Source organism: Ricinus communis, chromosome 7 (genome assembly GCF_019578655.1).
Source record: "Ricinus communis isolate WT05 ecotype wild-type chromosome 7, ASM1957865v1, whole genome shotgun sequence".
In the NCBI taxonomy this organism is placed as follows: Eukaryota; Viridiplantae; Streptophyta; class Magnoliopsida; order Malpighiales; family Euphorbiaceae; genus Ricinus; species Ricinus communis.
Genome location: NC_063262.1, coordinates 28135503 through 28156835, shown reverse-complemented (window position 1 = coordinate 28156835; position 21333 = coordinate 28135503). Strand labels below are relative to the sequence as shown.

Here is a 21333-nt window from a genome sequence, read left to right as displayed (position 1 = left end):
TTCTTAATTAACCTGTACCATTATGCGAATGATAAGAAAATTGCAACTCAAATACTTAATAAATAACCTTTTTATATAAATTTGTACATACATGATGCAGCTCATATGATAAACTATAATTTACAATCATTTTAGCCAACCTACTAATACAATAGTATTTTACATTGAAAAATTGCACTAAGATATCTACAAAGATTCCTCTACTAATACATATTCTTGAAGAATGTCAGAGCAGCATGTTATTTTCCTTATATCATAAAAAGAATGTCATAGTAAGTTTCCTTCACCAATCACCATTGATATGATACCGAACGTGAGAGAGAGCTTGGTGTTTCTTTATTTCTTGGGCTCGCAAGCCAAGCAGACTCAAACAGCTCCAGAATCTGATCCCCGTTGCTAAGTTTTTCCTCTATTTTATTAGCATTTTTATCCCCTCCTTCCCTGTTTACTTCCTTGATAATGGATTTTTCAGTCTCCTCTTTTGCACTCTTTTCTGTGTTTTCTATCTTCTTCTTTGTTCCTCCCTTAGTTGCCTCCTTGTCAGGTCTGGATTTTCTGATTTCCTTCTTAACAGTCTCTTCTTTATTTTCTATGTTCTTCTTCATCTTTCCTTCTGTGATAGCTTCCTTGATTTCTGTCTCTGCCGTTGCTCTATTCTTTTTCTTTCCGATGCTCTTCTTTGTTCTTCCTTCCTTCTTTTCCTCGTTTCTGCTGTCTAATTCTTTAGTTCCCTTCTCCAGTGCATCCTTGTATGTGGCTTTCATGACCTTCTCTAGTGCATCCTTATACGTGCATTTCATGACTGTTCCATTTTCAACTCCTGATGATACAGATGTAGGAACACCATCTTCTTTAATTCCGTTCTTCTGAGATTCTTTTCTTTGATCCGCTTTTTGAGCTGCACCTGATTCATTGCTGCTCTCGTTACAGTTGATATCAATCAATATTTCCTTTTCCTTGGCATTTTCTGATCCCCATTCTATCAATATAGAGAGGAAGAAATTCAGGCTTGAAATGGCACGAAACAAGGCCCAATCAAGAAATGGAACTTGATGGATAATTGTTGGAAACTTGCTCACAGCTTCATCAAACTTTCCTGGCAGGACTTCAGCAATCTTGACAAATTCATCAACCTTATCGAACACGTATTTCGAAGGCGGGAAAATGGCCTCAACCACGTATTCAAGGGCGAAAATCCGATCATCCAAGAAGGAAAAGATTAACAGCAGCTGATATTCAAGAGCGTAGACAAAAGGGGAGGCTAATGAAGCCATCCTGGAAATCTTCTTTGTCATTGAACCTATGGGTCCACTGAGTTGTTGTGCCTTTATGCAGACTTCGTCAGCTATTTCCATGAAAGAAAGTCCACAGGTATGTAGTGGAGGGCGTCTGGAACTCATTTTATTTGTTGCTGTTGATTCCTGACGATTTCAGATTCAATTGCATTAACAAGGTTGTGAATGACAATTGCATCATATGTAAACTGTAAAATGTAACTAATTCATCACAAAAATCTACAAATTATAGCACAGTTACAGCTCTCTCATTACTGAAAAGTTATCCATGCATTTAAATCAAAAGACATCCATGAAAAATTTAAAATGCATCCAGAAATCGTATGATTAATGCTAAGTATAGTTTTCCCATCCAAAAAACATGAAGATTTTCCCTTCCAACTGATTTTCAAGAATTAGGTGTTATAGCAACAATGCAAATAGTAATTAGAAAAAAAAAAAAAAAAAAAAAAACATATCGGCAAAAGAGTAAAGGAGAGATGACACACTAAAAACGTTCACAGAGAGTTCTTGATCATTAGTGATTTGCATGAGTCTGTAACACAATGAACAGAAAAATGCTACTTAAAAGGAAAAAATTCATATTGGACCGGAGATTTCGATTACCAGGAACAAGAATCTGCTGACAAAATCTGCATGCAAGAACAGTAACCGTAAAAAAGAAAGAAATAGGAGGTAGAAAACAAAAGGACTGATTTATAGAAATAGAACAGCTGATTATAGAAAAGTTAGAAAGAAGAGGGAGCAAATTCATGTGATTGCTATACGCTTTTTGTTTTTCATGTGGGTAATTTTAATTTATGGTTGCCATAAATTCTAGCAATGAATTCCGTGACATCTTTTTTTATCTTAAATAAGATTACAAAATTGTAAAGTTCTGCTTGCGCAACTCTAACCGCTAATAACTGCTGATTATTATTCAATCCCATGATATCTTTATTCTTTTTGTTTGATCCAAAGAGAAGAAAAAGAAAATCTTAATTTTTAATCGGATTTAATGATCTTTACAATTTACATTGGTATAACTTTTAGTTATTAGCTCGGTCTAGCTCAAACATTTTTCAATCCAAACGTAATGGAACTAAAATTGAATCGAAACTATCTGCCTCATAAATTAAAAACTAAACCGGCTATCCGATTTCGGTTCCACGTTTCATGGACTAGAATTAGAATTGCCAATTCTGTTTTGATTCCGGTTCTGAATGGGATCAGGGCTAACAGTTACATGCCATCAGCTGGGCAGTAAAATCTAGGCCAGACATTTCCAAATAGGCCACTGCCAAGAAAACGGTTCGGACCATAACATCGCAGCCCAACGGTTGAAAAAGGTCTAGCAGCGCGAGGGGCACCGCCGAACAAACAGTTAGCCGTTAATTCAATCCAAAGCAGCTGATCTGTGCATATAAAAATGGAGCTCTCCATTCAGTCACACTCATGATCAGTATTCTCATCACTCTCCACACCTCTTGCCAAAGATCAACCCAGAAAGCAATCGCAATCGCAAAAAGGAAAAGGCATAAAGGGTATCGGATTCTGATTCTGAGATTCTCGCTATCACACTCCACCATTACAGAAAAACAAGGAAGAACTCATTCTCAGGTGATAAAAATTGTAATAAGACTGTTCTTTATTTCATTTCTTGAATTGAACCGATGGAAGTTCAGAATTAAATCCTGATATTCTTTTGGTGCTGTTTTGCTATTCGAAAAATGACCAAAACTGCGCTTGGTAACGACTCGGTTCAATTTCAAAAACTATGTATGTTTTCTGATTATTTTTTTGATGTCTGGAAAAGGTTGCTTTTTCTCAAAAGAAAGTGAGATGGATTTTTGCGTTGCCCAAGCTGGTGCCTTCCTTATTAAAGTTGGTTTTGAGTTCCATTCTTTACTTGCCGTATTACTAAAGTTGGCGTCCTTTTGCGTGGTTTAGTATTGTAGTTTTGAGTGTCTATTTATTTGTTATGGGTGGTCGTGGTGGTTTTGCTTCTTCTTAATTTTTTTTTTCTTTTTTTTTTTGTGTGCTCCCCTGAAGAGAAAGCTTGGATTTTTTGGATATGGATGATGGGTTTGGTGTGTTTTATCTTTTATTTATTTTATTCATCTTTTGTTTATTCATTTATCTTTTGGCTTTACTTTTGTGGAATTGTTATTTCACTACCCTTTTGAAGATGGTGTGTCGCGGAATGAAATTTATTATATCGAGTGTTCTGAGATTATTGATTGGATTTTGGGCTGGCACAGGGATACCTGGAGATGGAAGGTGTTTGTTCCGGTCTGTGGTTCATGGAGCTTGCCTTAGGGAAGGGAAACCATCTCCAACTGAGAGTCTTGAGAAAGAACTTGCAGATGAGCTTCGAGCGAAAGTACAACTAAGCAGAATTTCTATGCTAAATTTTAGATTTTTTGTACCAAATATATGCTTAGCTGTGCACTCCAGCAAGCCTAAGTGCCTGGGAGCTTTGAGGTCTTATAATCAAATCCATAACCAATGGCTCCCTATGATATGACAAGTATGCTGATTTAGGTGGCTACAATGAGGCAGGGGAGGCTATCTCCTATAGTTACCCAGATGGAATAAATATCTCACTGGATAAAAGAAATGCAGATATTTGTCTGTTTGTGTGCATGCTTATTCTTGTTATTTTGTTGCATGTATTTCTTGACTTCCTTACTGAAAACTCTTGTGCTTTTCCTAGGTAGCGGATGAATTTATTAAGAGGCGCAGGGACACTGAATGGTAAGTATGCTTGAGGATCCTTTTCATATTCTTTTAATGAATGGTACTGTAAAAGCATCGACTAATAGGTTTAAGCTAACCACCTTTGCGGAGAATAGCAGTAGAGGAGCTTGGTAGTCCAATATAGTTTTTTTTTTTTGTTAGTTGACTGATCTCAATGACACTAATCTCTCTCTAATAGTTATTGAAATGAAAATAAATATGATTGTGCACTTGGCAGGTTTCTTGAAGATGATTTTGACACATATGTAGGACAGATGAGACAGCCTCATGTTTGGGGAGGGGAGCCTGAGTTGCTCATGTCTTCGCATGTCCTAAAGTAAGCTACCTGTCATGTACGCTTTCAAACATTATAGTATTGTGGAATTCTCCTTTGTTCTATTAGTTAAAAATTATACTAAATCAAATGAGCATTTGGAATATGCTAAAAATACTTATTTTCTTATATCAATTCACATTTATCCTGTTATCAATATTTTGATAGGGCCCATTTAGTTATAATTGGATCACTGAATTCTCATTCTTAGATGATAATTTAAGTTTCCATGTCTAGGATACCAATCACAGTATACATGCGAGATCGAAATTCTGGTAGTCTCAAAGTCATAGCTGAATATGGTCAAGAGTATGGGAAGGAAAATCCCATATGTGTCCTGTATCATGGGTATGGGCACTATGATGCATTGCAGAATCAGACTACGGATATAAAATCCAAGCAGTAAGCTAGCTTGCTTTCTCCATTTTATTTTGTGTTTTTCGGATTGTAGCCTACTAATCCTACCAGTCATGTTACATACAAAATACTGTTGATTTATCATTAGTGCTAATATGCTTTAGATTCATGATGCATGTGTTTTGAGGTGATTTCATGGGAAATAATTTACACTGCTGATTAAATTCACTGCTTAGTGATTAGTGTGAGTTCGAATAAGTTCTTGTAGACCAAGATGATCTGCTATTCCAATGTACCATTAGGTAACTAGGGGAGTACTTTTATCCTCATCCTGTATTAATAAACTAGATATAAATTTGACAAATTCTGCATTGCTGGTGCCCATCTTATTGCAGAAAACTCAAATTTCTTTATTCTGGCCGTATAAGATTATCCCAAGTCTTTGCTGATGGACTTGTTTGATTTGGTTTCTTGGCAGGGGCAGAAAAAGATGAAGAAATTGTCATTGTTCTAACAACGCTAAACTGTAATCCTTTGTGCTATAACAATCTCTGGTTCAATATCTGAAACCAATTTAATTCCTTCATGTATTTCATATTATTTAATTCTAACTAAGATATAACTACTTGAACTGAATTAGATGGATGGCAATGTGCAATTTCCCCTAACTTGAAGAAAATTCAAACTCATTAGATAATTGCTAATTCAGCTTCTTTCGTGATACCATAGAGCTGAATTCTTAAATCTCAGTGGATAGTCACTTCATACTCTAAACAGAAAAACCAGAATAATCATAGTCCAAGCTAACAAACTTCATACTCTAAACAGAAAACCCAAAATAATCATAGTCCTATGCTGCATGCTCATAAATATGGTTAATTCTATCTCCAAGTTAATCATGGCAAATCTCATTTAACCGACTTAAGCATAGCACTCTGTTTCAAGGATATAGTAGAGAATCTTGACCGATTGCTTAAAGGTCCTAATGCTAGGGGGATGTCCAGGAAGCATAGAGAGGAGATAATGTGAAATAGCAAGCATGGTAAGGAATACATTGGTTTAAAGAGAATAACAAAGAGAAGAAGGTGCTGTCAAGAGAAGAGAAAAGAATTGCGGGGAAGAAAGGCATTGACAGAGACAGTTTATCACTTCCGCTGAGCATTGAAATTGGATCTTGAAAAGGTGAATTCTGGCAAGCTTAGAGAAATCAGCTTTGCTGCAAATGTGCCCTTTATACTCTTCCCGCGGCCGTTCTACTCTCCTGTGTGAGAGCATAGCTAGAAGATTATTCCCACAACAGTACCCAGAACATGAAGACCTTGAGGATGCACATTATGCTTACAGAATTCGAGACAGGCTTCAAAAGCAATATCTTGTGCCTCTTGGCAAAGTCCTGACGCTACCTCAGGTTTACATGAGTGCTATAGCAGGGTCCCTTCCATTTCCATGAAAACCTAGAGAGACTTCTTCCTGAAACATGATGGGAAGAGTTCCAGGATTACGTTGAGAGTGTCAAGCAAGGGTAGAAAACCATAGCTGCTGGTGCTTTACCTCCCCATGATATCATTGCGTCATTGAATAGGTACAGAATCAGCAGAGATAACGCAAAGTTAAAATGGAAAGAATAGTGGATGATCTAAGGGGAGCCCTAAAAACTGCCTGGCTATCTGTGATGTCTCTGGAAGCATGGTGGAAGATATCGGTAAGGTTATCCCATTAGATGAGAGTGTTTGCACTTGGATTAGTCTTAAAGATAAATGAAAAACCTTGGAAGGGATAACTGATAACATTTAGCATCAATCCTCAGCTACAGATTAAAATCTTAAAGAAAAATTAATTCTACATGGGAAATGAACATAGATTTTCATATGGTCTCAGATAAGATCTTAGAAGTGCCCAGGAGAACAAAGCTAAGAGAAGATCATATGATAAAGAGGCTATTTGTAGCGAGTTTGAATAGGCATCGGCAAATGATTGGTAAACTGACTAGAAAGTGAAGATTCTTCTCTGCCAGAGATTGTTTTGGAATGTCAGAAACTCCAAGGCTGCTCCGGTACCAAGACACCAGAAATGGGCGGTACTGAGACCACCATGGAAAGGACCACATCAGGAAAGAATATGATAAGCTTGTTATTTTAATGCTTCTAAAGTTTGAATACTTAATACATATGGTAAAGATGTGTTTTAAAAATAATAAAATAATAAATTTGTCTATCATTTACAAACGTGTTTTTATAAGTCATTAGGGTTTTATAGTTCAATAAATATTAGGATTCATGAATTAAAGATTAAGGATTAGGACTACTAAATTGAGGAATAACATAAATTAGAGAAAGAGAATTATATAAGATAAAAGTTATTCTAAGACTAATCATTTTAGTTTTTGAAGTGTTAAATAATTTTTTATTCTTTTATCTATATTTATAAAAATTTAAAAAAAATACGAAAGTCAGCCAATAAAAACACTATTTTATATACTTTGTTATTTTTTTACAGATTACCACTTCCAATTATTAGTTTTAAAATTTTAACCATTTGATTGTTATTTCTTGCCAAAAAGATGAAGTTATTCTTATAGAAGAATAATAATTATAGTTTAGCTAGCCCATTGTAATTCAGAATGTTCCCATTCTAGTTTATCTTTATGATAATTCCCAAGTGCATGAAGAGAACAAATGAATATAATTAACTGAACAAATTTATGTCCCTTAGTCCTTATTATTTAGTTAATCTTACAATGTGCACCATCCTCTTGTTAATATACTTTGCATTTCCAATTTTTATAAGGGGATTGGAAGTAAGGTTTAAAAACTGTTGTCTTGCTGCTTTAGAAGCTGCTGCTGGGGCATACTCTTTCAGTATACTTCTCTTAATAAGACCAAAAAGAGTTCTGCTTCCATTACAGCTTTTGACCATGAAAACAAAGCACCATAAGAATGGAGGAAAATTTGCTTACAAGCTATTGGATTAAGCAACCGTACCAGTTTTGACTCATAATCAAAGCTTAAAAACCGGCCTATAAAAATTACATCTCTATGTACATATATGACAGGAGAGAGGGAGAGGCAAATGAAAAAGGTTATTCACCATCCTTCCATATTTGCCGGAGTAGTTGATACCTAACAACTTTCCTGCCTCCCTTACCCTTTGGCGTCCAATTTGATGCTGTTGAAGCAGGAGAAACCCTGGAATTGTCAATAATGATAGAAGTCAAGGGTGAGTCCAGCTCATCAAGCTCATCATCACTGGTATACGATTTCTTAAGCAATGCTGATCCACTTCTCTGCAGAGTTTGATTTCCCACTTCTCCTATAATGTTTGTCAGTGAAGCTGTAGAAGGTGGTGAATAGATCGTAGGAGTGGCAATGCATGGAAAGCTTGTGATAGACTCCTTCCCATCTTTAGCAAGGTCCTTGAGTCAAGAGAAGACAAAATTATGCAATCATCCAAAGACAGGTAAAATGAACAAAATGAATCTGCCCCCACGTGATTAAAACAGTATGCATTACAGTTAAATGAATAGGGAAGCAAAAATAACTTCTGGACTAACCTCAGAATCCAGGGACTCGAAAATTGCATCTGGGATAGGGTCTGGGTTGAATTCATCTGGGACAAAATTGTTAAGAACCCTCTCAATGATATGAGCACCAAATGTAGGACAAACCTGCAATTGAGAAAATTTAAACAACGAACAAGCGACATTGAAAGAAATGTGAGGAAGAAGGGGAATATGTGCCACATACACAAATATATATAGGCATGTGAATTAGTGGGGAGAAAAAGGAAAGTTCAATTAAGGTGTTAACCTCTTTTCTTGTTGACTTGTCAGCAAGCATCTCAAAGGGAAGCATCATGAGATCACTCAATGCGTTAAGAAGGTGGAAAACCTTGAAGGATGCCCCAGATTCTAGTCTATTGCTGTCAAGCTCAACCTTATCATCTGAGTCACTATCATCAATTCCAAATATATCTGTGAGCCATCTGGACCAGTTTCCTACCTGTTTGTTATAAAGACAGAAAAGATAAACAGATCAAGAAAAACAAGGAGACCCGATCAATTCATAAGTACAGCATTCTTTATCATTATAATCATCAAAGAGCTTTGTTCACATAAAAATTAACTTGAGAATGCATCCAGCCTAAGAGAATATGTGTGATGTGTCTATTACTTACAGCATTTTTCAGTTGTGCGCCAGCACCAAAGCTTGATTTTCCAGCTGGTATTGGGAGAACCTTTGGATCACTAATGGGATCAGAAACAGGGTCTGTTGGCATCTCTTCAGCTGATTCCCGGAGAATGGCATTGAACATGGCGACATCTAACCTATGCACCAACTGCTCCATTACCTAGAAACAGAACTGAGATTGTCATTTTTCTATCAGAAATACTTTCTAAGTACATTATCAAAGCCTCATGCAACGATGGGAGGTGATAATTGACCCAAAGGTGGAAACATGATAGTCAGAGTCCAGTAACAGCAATGATCAATCAAGCTAGGAGAATGTGAGGAAAATAAAAATCAAGAGTTCAACATTAATTTCCACTGGACAAGGGAAAAGACAACAGACCAAATAAGAATATTCTACTTTGTAATACATATTGTGGAAGAAGCTAGCAATATACAAAACATACCAATCTAGCTAGCACAGGCAAGCAACCACATTCATGCCCCCCAGCTCGAATAGGGCAAAGCCTCTCACATGCATCCTTGAAGGCCTTCTTCCATAAATCAATAGCAAAATTCCCCTGATCTTGGTCACCCAGTCCATACCTTCTAGCATGAGTCTTCTTTGACCCTGAGCCTTTAACTGCTGTGGACTGCATATGTGGAGTTAGAGTCTGAAACAAAACAGAAACCAATGTAAGCTCATTTTTCAATTTAATGCTAAAAATTTTCAAAAATAAGATAATTCAGCTGCATAAACCATAGAAGTAGGATCTCACCTGCCACCAAACTGACGCAACAATTCGAGAGAATATCCAAGCTTCAACTCTTTCCAGTGCTGCAACAAAAGTTTGAGCTTCCTCCCACTCATCACAACTTTTTGATTTATTAGTTTCATTATCTTCATGAAAGGAGGACTGAGGCCTGCTCCTTTGACCACCATTTTTGTTGATGGATGTTGATGCTGGAACTTGCAATTTCTCAACAGCCTGGCTTACAATTGCTCTCAGAAGAATGGAATTTGACAGCCAGAAAGTTAACCTGATTAAAAAGGATTAAATAGTCAATAAATTATTCCACAAGGTAGCCATGCATGAACGAGTTTTATCACCATGGAACAAATAGAAGTTTCCATGTTATGATCACTGGCATGCCTATTCTTAGAATTCGTAAGCTAGGGTAGACATTTGTTTGTTACAGTACGTTGTAAGCAAAAAACTGCGAAAATTTAACAACTGGGTTGTAGAGTTAAACAGAACAGTAATATCACACACCTTGGTACATCATTTCCACATGCTTTAGAAACCAAAACTAATCCCGAAATGATAGCTCTAGCTGCATTTCCCCTATAATCCTGTGATCTCGCCTTGCAAGCATGAAGATAAAACCTTGAAAGACGCCTAGCCGGAGCATGGACTTTGTTTGTAGAACTCCCATGCTCAGCTACAACTGAATAAAGGCCAACCTCAACTGCAGCAGCTTCAATCAACTCTTCCTCAAGCATTTCAACCCTAGTTTCCAACTCAATGTTGTTTCCAGAAAATCTGCTTTGGGGTTGTTCAATTTCACCTGGTGCACAAGTCACATCAGCTTTATGAATGTTGCCAGGAAGGTTAATTTCCTTTGCCTTCTCCATAATCTGGACCTTGTTTTTTAAGTTTTCACGATTGGCAATAGCTGAAAAATCGCCTGCCTCTTCAGCAGCAGGCTTACTTAACTCTTCCTCAAGAATTTCAATTTCAGATTTCAATTGGAGTTTGTTGTCAGGAAAGTTGTTGGTTGTTTCTTTCCTGTCGCTTAAGCCACCTTTATGAACATTTTCAGGAATGCCGTTTTCCTTTGCTTTCTTGACAAACCGGATATTGCTGAAGGGCTCATCACTTTCATCTACATCATACTGTAACTGAACAGATTTCAAATGTTTTAGTTTATCTCTGCGTGTATTGCCCTGCACACCATTTGCTGCCCTGTTGAATGCAAGGGTATTACTCCTTAATTTGGCTGGCCTTCCTGTAGCTTCTTGAGCTAATTTACCAACTAGTTCTTCCTCCTCTAAAGTATGTTTCTTTTCTGCTAAAAACTCCACATTACGTCCATCGCCATGCTGTTGCTTTTTCAACTTATCTTCCATAATAGCAACATGTAAATTACTAGTTGCTATCACCTCTAGTCCACTTTTCTCATATTTCTTATCTTTTTTACCAGCCTCTTGGTTGGATTGAGAGGCTTCATTCTCTGCATGGTTTGAGTTCTTAGCCATCTGAATACAGCCATCTGACGATACAACTTTACCTAAAAAATCATTCACAGAACTCCTCAAATTAGACGATAAGCCTGTTGATGATGGAGGGCGTGAAGCTTCATTCAATTGTTTGAAAGCCTCGTTTGTGGATTTCACCTCTGGGTTTGAAGATGGTACACCTGACAGCAGAGTAAGCTCCCCATTGACCCTCCGTAAGTCACTGTTTCCTGATCCTGGGAAGTTCTGCAATTAAAGGGAAACTCACCATATTACAGTCTACAAAGAAAGAGCGAAATTTCATGCAGACAGTTATTGTTGTCTACCATCTGATATAACTCTGCAGATAGGAAAGAAAACATACTTCACAAGGAAAACATGAAAAACCTATACATGCAATTCACTTCAATTGATTCATAACAACAAAAGCTGCAGAAATTATATGAAAATATTAAAATTTGGCTGCAGGGAGTTCAGGCAATGGCATTTGAATTGGAAAGCATACTCAGTATACTTCTATTGGGTTGTGCAACATGCCCTACACTTCAATTTTGAATTCAAGTCGAACAGCTTCCATAAATCCAATCCAATTCTATGTCCCACAAGACAAGATCTTAATATTTCAGTCACATCTGCATAATGTTCAACATTAAGAAGCATATCCCTGAAGAGAGGCTTGAAAATGGAAATGACTATTGAAAGGGTACCTTTTCATCTTGACCTGGTGAACCTCTACTAGACTCCATAGCAAGAGAAGAAGCAGTTCTTGATGAATGTGAAGAAAAATTATCATCAACATCATCATCGGTGAAGGAGGCAATCTCACTTTCCTCATCATTTTCATTAGTCACTTCTGAAACAGATTCACTTCCATCCTTGTCCAGTGATGCTTCTTTAGACAAGCTAGTGCTATCTCTTTCAAATGGTTGAATATTAACAGAAAGAACTGGCTGCACTGTACTCTTAGAGTTCTTCTTGAAGTTAATCAAAGTGCTTATGGTTACAGCATCTTTGATGATTCCATAATCTGCCAGGTTTATAACTGCAGATCCCAAGAGCTGACCTTTCATTGCTTTGTCCTTTCGAGTTTCATACAAGCTAAATTCTAAGTAGTTCTTCTGGGAACTGGCTCGAACAGTGCCTCTTCTGGGTGCTTCACTATATAATGTAACCGGTAGCCTGAAAGACTCGCTAATTTCAATTTTCCCGTCTCCAACATTGGAAGTGAAAGACCCAGAACTGTGGTCACCATTCTCCCACAGAAGAAATACAGATTCTATAGATTTCAGAGACTGAGATGGGGGCCAAGGCTTGATTTCTAGGACATGAATGAGGTAATCAACCTGTGCACTGAAGTGCCTTTTCCGGTTCTTTGATCTGAGCCCAAGAACCATGTTGATGAGAATTCCTGGTGTTGCTCTTGGTAGGTGTGATCAAACCAATAATGACATATGTTGATCAAACCTTTAAAAAGTCAATACAGAAAATATTAGCATTTACCAACATAAAAATCAGCATAGCTGAGAAAGAAAAGAAAGGAGCTTCAAATTGTGGCCATACATACATGTAATTCCAAATAAAGATGAAATCCACCAACATTAATTTCTTAACAAAATTAAGGGCAAAAAACAGTAAATTTTGATCATAAAAGGAAAAAAATAATTAAAGAAAAAAGACAGACAGAACATGGACAGGTCTTCACATACAAATTACTAGCAATATTTTTAAAGCATGACTCAGCTCATTCATGCACTGCATTAGCATTAAAATAAACAAAAAATAATGTAAATTATGCAAAGCAAACCTCATAATGTAAATATTTTATAACCTTGAAGAAGACCTCCCCAAATGAAACAACCAATGAACAAAAAAAAAAAGACTCGCAGTTCATTCTATGCCTGGACACTAGAAAGAGAAATCAAAAGGTAAAGCAAAAAATACTACTTCAACTGATTTCAATACAGTTGATTAAAGAAAAATGCCACCAGTTCAAGTGAGGAGGAAATGAAGAACAAAGCTATATTAAGATCAAAATAAACACTATAACACATAGAACAGAAAGAGAAAGAATCCAAGAGAAGTGCAGAAAGAGACAAAAACAGCACACTTCATCAAAGCATTAAAATATAATAACCATATTCAACAAACCATTAGATCTAAATAATACTAATCCAATAACTAAAAAGAACTTAAAAAGAATACAAACCCAATAAAGAAGCTTTTAAAATCAATGCAATGCAAGAAAGTAAAGAGCAAAAGCTATCTAATCAAGAAATGGATGTTTGCTCAAGTGGGTTACCTGAAAAGAGACTGTTATTGGGTACTATAAAGTAATCAAGAATAGAAAGAAAGAATGACAAGCTAAAGCTAAGAATAATAATGATAACAATTTTTTTTTTTTTTTTTTTTGTGGTTTTCTTTAACTTTGTACAATAATGTTACAGTGAAGACATAAGTTAAAAGAAGTGAGAGGCAATCATGAGTTTTAGTTAGGGGAAAGCTGTGTGCTTTTGTGCACAGTAGTGTCTGTGTAGTGAGAATCTTGAAACGGAAAAGCTAAGGAAAAGGATCGACGGATTAGGAAAGGAAAGTCTCATGTTTATCTATCTAACCAAACAAACAAACAAACTGCCCAAAACCAAAACAGCCAAAAACCGCGTTAAGTTGGTCATGTTTCTTTTTCTTCTTGTTTTTGTTTTTTCTTTTTCTTTTTCTTCAACTGCATGATTCTTTATTTTTAAACAAAGCTGTTTTCTTTGGGCCTATTGCATTTGCAAGGCTGGTGATTAGCATTAGGCCGATTAATGCTTTGCAAGGTTAGATATTGAGCTGTTTAATTGCAAGTTTTCTGAGTTTAATTAAACTGTTTTAGAAAGATGATAAAATATTAAACAGTCGATTGCATTTTTGAAGTAAATACTATGATTGAGTTTTTCATGTAATGATCACATGTAATAATTCATGATCTTTTCTTATATCTACAACCAAAAAAAAAAAAACCTTTTCCAATATCAATAGGGTAATAATTGGATCTTAAAATATGATGATATTCTTCAATCATTAAATTTGGTTAATGTTTAATACAAAGTTGTAGTCATGAAAGAAATAAACATCCATCAAAATTAAATTAATAGATAAAAAAAGACTTTTAATTTGAAGTGTTTTGATGAGAATACTAATTACTTATGTTGTTGCTCCATAATAAATACAAAGTGTTTTGATTATTTGTGTCACAACAAATTTTGAAAAATAAAAAATGGAAACTTCTAAGCTTTTCTCCTAATGTAATGCAATAGGATTGGATTTGTTATGATGAGCTTGAAGATGAAACAAAATTAATCATCAAAATACTTTATGGTATTTCTCATGATTATTAACTGTTAATTTAGTAATAATAGAATTGTCATTTTGAGACTGTATTTATTTTTATTATCATTGTCATAAGTGTTGCTTCTATATCATTATATTATTTTGATAATATCTAAGGAAATTAGGTTTTTTTCTGTAGTGCACTTAGGTGTATTATACACCTAGAGATTGACATGCTGTTAAAAGTAAACATCAGGTAAATTTTAATTTATTATAACAAATTACTTAAGTTGTAGTGCGTCCTATTTGTATTATAATATGTGAATAGTTAAAAAATAAAATAGATTGGACTAATATAAATAAGTTATCGGGCTGCATTTAAAAAATTTAAATTTTATATTATTGAAGGTATTATCCATTATAATTTAAGAATTATTGGTGAAAAGAGATTTTTATTTTCTTTTTAATAAATTATTTTATAATTTAGCAATTTTCTTATTGTTGTTAATAGATTATTTTAATTTATCAAACTGAAAAAAAGAAAATTTATGATTTTCATAAATAAATAATATTGCTGGGCTGACGCTGACACTGAAAGATTTATTAATGAGATAAAAGGATATAGCTACCTAATAATATAAAATTCTAAAAATTATTGACAAATCTAAACTAACTAAAATTTCTTTATATAACGATAAATTATTTAATTTAATAGCTATAATTATAATATTCTAATTTAAAAATAAAATTCTTTTAGATGTATATTACACGTAGATATAGGCCATGACACTGCCACGTCACAACATATGAAATCTAAATAATAATATTATTTTCTTATGCATAAACGCCCACTTTGCCCACATTAGTTATGTTTACTATTTAGTCAGTTTATCATTATAACTTTTAATATAATTTAGTAAATATCCGTATTTACTTTTTATGATATTTTAACACTTTTTAATATGTAAAGTCAATTTAATACGTCCACGTGTATTAAATAAAAGTGTTTAAATATTATTAATATATATATATATAAATACTAAATACAATAAAATTTAAATATTAATTAAATTTAATAAAAATTTTAAATATTAAATTGACCTATCAAAATAAAAAAAAAAGGCATCTTATTTGTTAATTGAGATGATTAGCACAATATAACGTACATCATAGACAACACTGATTAAAAGTTGCCTTTAGATGAAGTCAATGGAGAGACATACCGACCCAAAGTCTAAATGGGCAACAACCCATCAACCTTAAATCTTGATCCAAGTATATATATATATATATATATATATATATATATATATATAAACCTCTTAAAATATCCCCATAGCTGAATATAGAAATATTATAGGTGTATATCTCAATATAAATTTAAATAAAATCTCAAATTGGGAGTGACAAAAGGCAATATTAAAATAATTTTGGTAACTTATAATGTAACATTTAATTTATATAAGATTTTCATGCACCTACATACACATGCTCTAAGAGTTACTATATTTTTATTTTATCTTGTATTGGGTTACTAACTCCAAGAAACTTTTAAGTCAAATTAACCCATGTGCTCAATGAAATTTTAGGCAAATATTAATGGAGGGGAGTACAACTAGGAAAATTATATGTATAATAATTTATAAGTTTTATTATATAATTTTCTAAACAATATGTGAAGATATGAGTATTGAATTGGAAAAAGAAATACAATTATAACAAATAAAACTTTGAATCAATAATTTAAAAAAAGTTGGATATTAAAAACTTGTCAAGTGAACTTATTAAAAGTATGATATCAAAAATTTATATTACTTACACTCAAATATTGACAATTAATTTGTCTAATCTTTAACTCTGTCTTAAATTGTATAGTGTTGCCAAAAAGAAAATAAATTATATATATATATAATTTTTCTTTCATGTGGGAGTTTTAGATCATTGACTAATTAATAACTTAGAAACTCAAACTTAAATTCACCTTTAATTCTTTCACAAGCTATGAGGGCTTGGAAAATTTGACATTGACTTTATTGGAAAAATAATAATTAGTGGGTTTCTTAATAAGTGCAATTTGTGCTAATATTTGTATTGAAATTCTTGTGCATTTTATTTTTATTAATTCCTTAAATTTTTCTAACAAACACTTAATTTATAAAATATTTCATATTTTTATTTTCTTAATACTATAATGGCATTATTTATGAGATAATTGAATGTATCTCAAAAAAAAAAAAAAAAAGGAGAGTTTATTAAATCTCCAGGCTGGGGCAAAAATTAAAAGGAAAACCCTAAAAATTGTAATTATTGCACATGCAAAAGAAAATACTGTAAACATTTAATCATACAATTAATTGTATAATTAAGTTCTAATTGGAATAAAAGCCCAAAAGAAAAGTTATAATTGGACTGTGAGTTTAGCAAAAATACCAATTAATTACAATTGAAAAAAAAAAAGAATTAATTGCAACTAGTGAAATAGTAATGGAATTGAAATAGACTTGCTAATTGAGTTGCCTAACTGGCTATTGCCTTAATTAAATTAGAGGCCCATTATATTATTCCAAACTTCCTATGTGTCTATATAAACGACGTCACTTTGAATATTTCGATTCATCACCAGAGAATAGCAGAGCATGCTCGGGACCAGCACACTACACTACCCGCTAGATCCAGAGTCAGTTCTCTCTCTTCTCTAATTTTATTTTTGATTTGGCAATGCGTTTCCTATTTCGGGTTCGTTTATTTAACTTTTGTTTGGGTGCTGAGAAAATGCGAGAAACCGAATTAGAATTAGAAAGGAAACTGAGGTAGTATATACTCCTTTATTTTTTTTTTTTCATTTTTTTTTAATTTTTTAAATTTTCATGTAGTTGTTTTAAAACTCCACTAATCTTAGCTCAATGGAACTATATTATTGGGAAAAATAATCATATTTAGATTTAAGTTCTATTCTGTTAAGTTGCATTCGTATGAATTTTTTGAGATGGCTATAACTGTAGAAGCGTTATTTCGTTATAAGCAGTTTTGAGATAGAGATTTTGTTTTGTTTATGAATTGTTAATACAATCAGGTAGTGAGTTTTGATTTTGTGTGGATTATGGTGTTGTCTGTATTATGATTTTATCTAATAAGTTTTATATTTTCTTTTGTTTAGTCTATTTAGCTTATAAAATTTTCTTTGGTTATTGAGTTTTAAAAGTTTTACATCAATCTTGTTTGCGGATCGGTTATGCTGACCATGATTTTTCATATATGCATCAGTGACATTTCTCTACATAATAAGCCTCTTTATCCTTCAATTTTTGTGCCTTCTCTGGTTTTCTATATTTCAATGCAAAACCAAGGATACCTGGAATCTATAATGAGTTTTAATTTATTACCTGACCAATTCTTAATACTTGTTTTGATGATTTCTTTTTATGACAGGGACCAGATGAGAAGGACAACTTATATCTTGATTCAGTAGAAGTCTTATTTGTTAATCAGTTGGTCTTTGGGGAGGTGAAGGTGAAAAGGAGATTCATCTTGCAGCGACCTGCACATTGGAGCAGGTAGCAAGCCATGAAGCTTGGAATTTCAGGTTCAGCATCTCAAGATTCAATAGAGAGATAAAGGCCCACACTTGCTCGTACCTTTAAAACCTAATTGTTTTGATTTTACCTTTCAACTTCCATTATATTGAGGTTAGCTTTTCTCCAGTTCCAGTTTTATAAATTTGAATTACATAACTGGTGTTTAATTTTCTATGTCTTGAGGTGAGTGTGTATGTTGAGAATCTGAATTAGGTGACTAATGAAATAATAGATAGAACTTAGAAGGTCAGAGTTTGGTAAGGAAAAGAGGAAAACATATTATTTCGAAGTAGATTTTGATAGTGATTTGTCAACAATGGATAAATAAACTTGCTTAACTGTTTCCAAAGGTAGACAGCTGACTGTGAAGTTCCACAACTAGTTGGAGAATTCCACATGCCGTTTTCTCTTAATTTTTGAGAATATCATAGGAAAAATTGCATCTCCATGTGTGTTTGCTTCTATTCTTTTATAAACTCACCATGTGATCCATTTTACCTGTAACGTGTTAGTTAGTTATGTTTTCAAATTTATTACAGGATTCTTTCCCTGCTAGACCAGTTCAATTTCAAATGTCTGGTGATGTGGAGAATCCTAAAGTTGGTGAGAACCAGAAAGGTCCAGGAGCCTCGTCTCTTGCTAATGATATCCAGGCAACCTGGTACAGTGGCTTACTCCGTCAGACATCTATTTATGGTATAGCTGCTGGATATTGCCTTTCAGCATCTCTGCTCTCCATCATCAACAAGTGGGCAGTAATGAAATTCCCTTATCCTGGAGCTCTAACTGCTCTACAGTATTTCACTAGTGCCGCAGGTGTCCTTGCATGTGGGTGGTTCAAACTCGTGGAGCATGACCGGCTAGACCTTTTGACCATGTGGCGTTTCCTACCTGCTGCAATTATGTTTTACCTCTCACTCTTTACCAATAGTGAGCTCTTACTCCATGCCAATGTTGATACCTTCATTGTCTTCCGATCTGTAGTTCCCATATTTGTCGCAATAGGTGAAACCCTGTTCCTGCACCAGCCATGGCCGGCATTAAAGACATGGCTCTCACTTACCACTATTTTTGGTGGAAGTGTGCTTTATGTTCTCACTGATTACCAGTTCACAGTCACAGCTTATAGTTGGGCTCTTGCTTATTTGGTGAGCATGACTGTAGATTTTGTGTACATTAAGCATGTAGTGATGACCATAGGCTTAAATACATGGGGTCTTGTGCTGTATAACAATCTTGAGGCCCTCCTACTATTTCCCTTGGAATTGCTAATAATGGGAGAACTGAAGAAGATAAAGCACGAGTTCACAGATGAGTCGGATTGGTACACTTTTGAGGTGGTTCTGCCTGTTGGGTTATCTTGCTTGTTTGGTTTAGCCATCTCTTTCTTTGGGTTTTCCTGCAGGCGGGCAATTTCTGCAACAGGATATACTGTTCTTGGCGTGGTAAATAAGCTGTTAACAGTGGTTATCAATCTGGTAATTTGGGATAAACATTCATCATTCATCGGCACCGTAGGGCTTCTCATTTGCATGCTAGGCGGGATTATGTATCAGCAGTCCACAAGTAAGCCTAAGTCTGCTCCAGCAGTAAAGACTGAAGAGACCGAGGAAGAACAGCAGAAGCTACTAGAAATGCAAAGCAGGATAGAAAGTAGTAATGAGAAGGAAGCGACTGAATCTCATCTGGGAAAATGAGGCTTTCCTTCAGGCAATATGATCATTCTTTTGGTTAAAAATCAGGTTGAAGTTTTCTGTTGGTAAATTTGTGGAATTGGAATTTTCTGGTCATTACAACCAGGTGCTTGAACTAAATTCTTTTGGTAGGAAATATGGGTGGGCTTGGCAATAATCGTTTTCCAGGCCACATCCTTTTCTATACATTTTACTAAACCCAGAAAAACAGGCAAGGGGAAATAGTACTTTCTGTTGTTATTATTTATTCGAATGTCCTAGCAGTAATATAATGTCTTTAAAGTTGATAATCATGAGAAATCAAAATGTACCAATGAAGTAGATATCAATTATCAGTTATATTGGATGTTAGTATTTTTCTTGTCATTTAATGTTTAATCAGTTCAGTTATGTTAATTGTTGGCATTTTTTTTTTCTTGTTTAGTAAAATGACAAAATTAAAAAGGCAGCAACAACTCTCGTCTTCTCTTTAAATTCTTCATTGCCCTTTCCCTTCTACAGTATTCCAGTACATGATCCTTGTTTGTTAGTTCTTTGATATCCCACGTTATCATCTGTACCAAACAATACATCTTCTGTGATTCTCTTTGAACAAATATTGCTTAAATTCAATGATCCAACATATACCGAAGAACATCGCCTCTTCCACCAAGAGGATCATCATGAAAGCGCGGGATTCCTTTCGCCATGGATGGATGGGTGAGACTCTAAATTCCAAAAGAAATTATGATAATTAGTGGAGACTAATTCTAATTAATATGTCACGATACGAACAAATATATATATGAATAGCCTATCCCAATAAGTATTCAATTTCCTACTAAACTAATGAACACATTTCTAATAAGATAACCTTCTAAATAATAAAACCAAAACAAATAATGATAAAGACTTCCAAAGACCAACATTTATCAAGATTCTTTAATCTTCTAAATCTAGTCATGTTAGATAAAATTAAATTTCAAAGTTAAGAAATATAGTTTTCTCATCCTATTTCAATGATACTATAGCTTGAAATTTCTCAGTTATTTTAGGATTAGGATTTTGGTCTCTCTATGTTTTTTTTCCTATTGTAGTTACACTAGCTTATAATAATATATAATTTAGTTAAATTGGTATGGTGTTTTAGTATAGTGGTAAAGTAAGATTAATTTAAAAATAGACGTTAGAGTTTAAATTTTACTAAATTAAAATAAATAAAAGAAAATAATAATTAAAATGACGATGAGTTGTATATAACATACTTAAATCTAAAGTCAAAATGTGAAGAATTCAGGCTAATCAAGCTATGTAATTTCAGCTACAAAGTTATTTTGAAAATTATGGCCGATAGATTAAAGCCATGGCTATCACTTCTTACCTCAGGCCAGTAGTCAGCTTTGGTCCCTTCAGGATGTCAGGTCAAATTGCCGACCTTTTAGATATATAAAGCATGTTACTGTTACTCTGTCAAATTTATCTCTCTGGTCTAATTTGATCGTTGGATAACTAATTTGGACAAAGAGTTAATTGGCACGCTGAACCTTTATTATTCTTTTATTAACAGAATAGTCCTCGATAATCTAATCTCGCTCTAGACGAATCCATTAATATAAGTATTTTTTCCAAGAATAAATGGTCATTGCACCACACATTACGTTCATAAA

General features: G+C 34.2%; 4 protein-coding genes across 12 annotated transcripts; 2 read left to right on the top strand and 2 right to left on the bottom strand.

The window, feature by feature from the left end:
- Positions 1–52: 52 nt before the first annotated feature.
- LOC8278407 lies at positions 53–2166 on the bottom strand. Its single transcript, XM_002514902.3, has 2 exons — positions 1902–2166; positions 53–1421 (listed from the first exon to the last, which is right to left on the bottom strand). The coding sequence occupies exon 2, from the start codon at positions 1398–1400 to the stop codon at positions 291–293; it is 1110 nt and encodes a 369-aa protein (XP_002514948.2). The 5' UTR covers positions 1401–1421; positions 1902–2166; the 3' UTR covers positions 53–290.
- A 228-nt stretch (positions 2167–2394) lies between these two features.
- Positions 2395–6906, top strand: LOC8278408 (OVARIAN TUMOR DOMAIN-containing deubiquitinating enzyme 4). Of its 5 annotated transcripts, XM_048377080.1 has the most exons (7): positions 2905–3053; positions 3536–3657; positions 3991–4031; positions 4252–4350; positions 4585–4749; positions 5183–5230; positions 5697–6906. In XM_048377080.1, exons 1-6 carry the CDS (start codon positions 3005–3007, stop codon positions 5196–5198), a joined length of 492 nt encoding a protein of 163 aa, XP_048233037.1. In that variant the 5' UTR covers positions 2905–3004; the 3' UTR covers positions 5199–5230; positions 5697–6906. The 5 variants fall into 5 exon arrangements, with proteins under 5 accessions (XP_048233038.1, XP_025012364.1, XP_048233037.1 ...); XM_025156596.2 differs by lacking the exon at positions 5697–6906 and having other exon boundaries at positions 2901–3023; positions 5183–5340; XM_002514903.3 differs by lacking the exon at positions 5697–6906 and having other exon boundaries at positions 5183–5340.
- A 673-nt stretch (positions 6907–7579) lies between these two features.
- On the bottom strand, positions 7580–13826 carry LOC8278411. Of its 4 annotated transcripts, none has more exons than XM_015716759.3 (9): positions 13316–13826; positions 11817–12573; positions 10145–11355; positions 9650–9911; positions 9338–9544; positions 8878–9051; positions 8511–8702; positions 8255–8368; positions 7580–8116 (listed from the first exon to the last, which is right to left on the bottom strand). In XM_015716759.3, the coding sequence occupies exons 2-9, from the start codon at positions 12501–12503 to the stop codon at positions 7784–7786; spliced, it is 3180 nt and encodes a 1059-aa protein (XP_015572245.1). In that variant the 5' UTR covers positions 12504–12573; positions 13316–13826; the 3' UTR covers positions 7580–7783. The 4 variants fall into 4 exon arrangements, with proteins under 4 accessions (XP_015572245.1, XP_002514952.1, XP_015572244.1 ...); XM_002514906.4 differs by having other exon boundaries at positions 13409–13826; XM_015716758.3 differs by lacking the exon at positions 13316–13826 and adding an exon at positions 12914–13244.
- A 3148-nt stretch (positions 13827–16974) lies between these two features.
- LOC8278412 (GDP-mannose transporter GONST3) lies at positions 16975–20083 on the top strand. Of its 2 annotated transcripts, none has more exons than XM_015716627.3 (3): positions 16975–17095; positions 17848–18104; positions 18533–20083. In XM_015716627.3, exon 3 carries the CDS (start codon positions 18566–18568, stop codon positions 19688–19690), a length of 1125 nt encoding a protein of 374 aa, XP_015572113.1. In that variant the 5' UTR covers positions 16975–17095; positions 17848–18104; positions 18533–18565; the 3' UTR covers positions 19691–20083. The 2 variants fall into 2 exon arrangements, with proteins under 2 accessions (XP_015572113.1, XP_015572112.1); XM_015716626.3 differs by having other exon boundaries at positions 17091–17228.
- The last annotated feature ends 1250 nt before the right edge of the window (positions 20084–21333 follow it).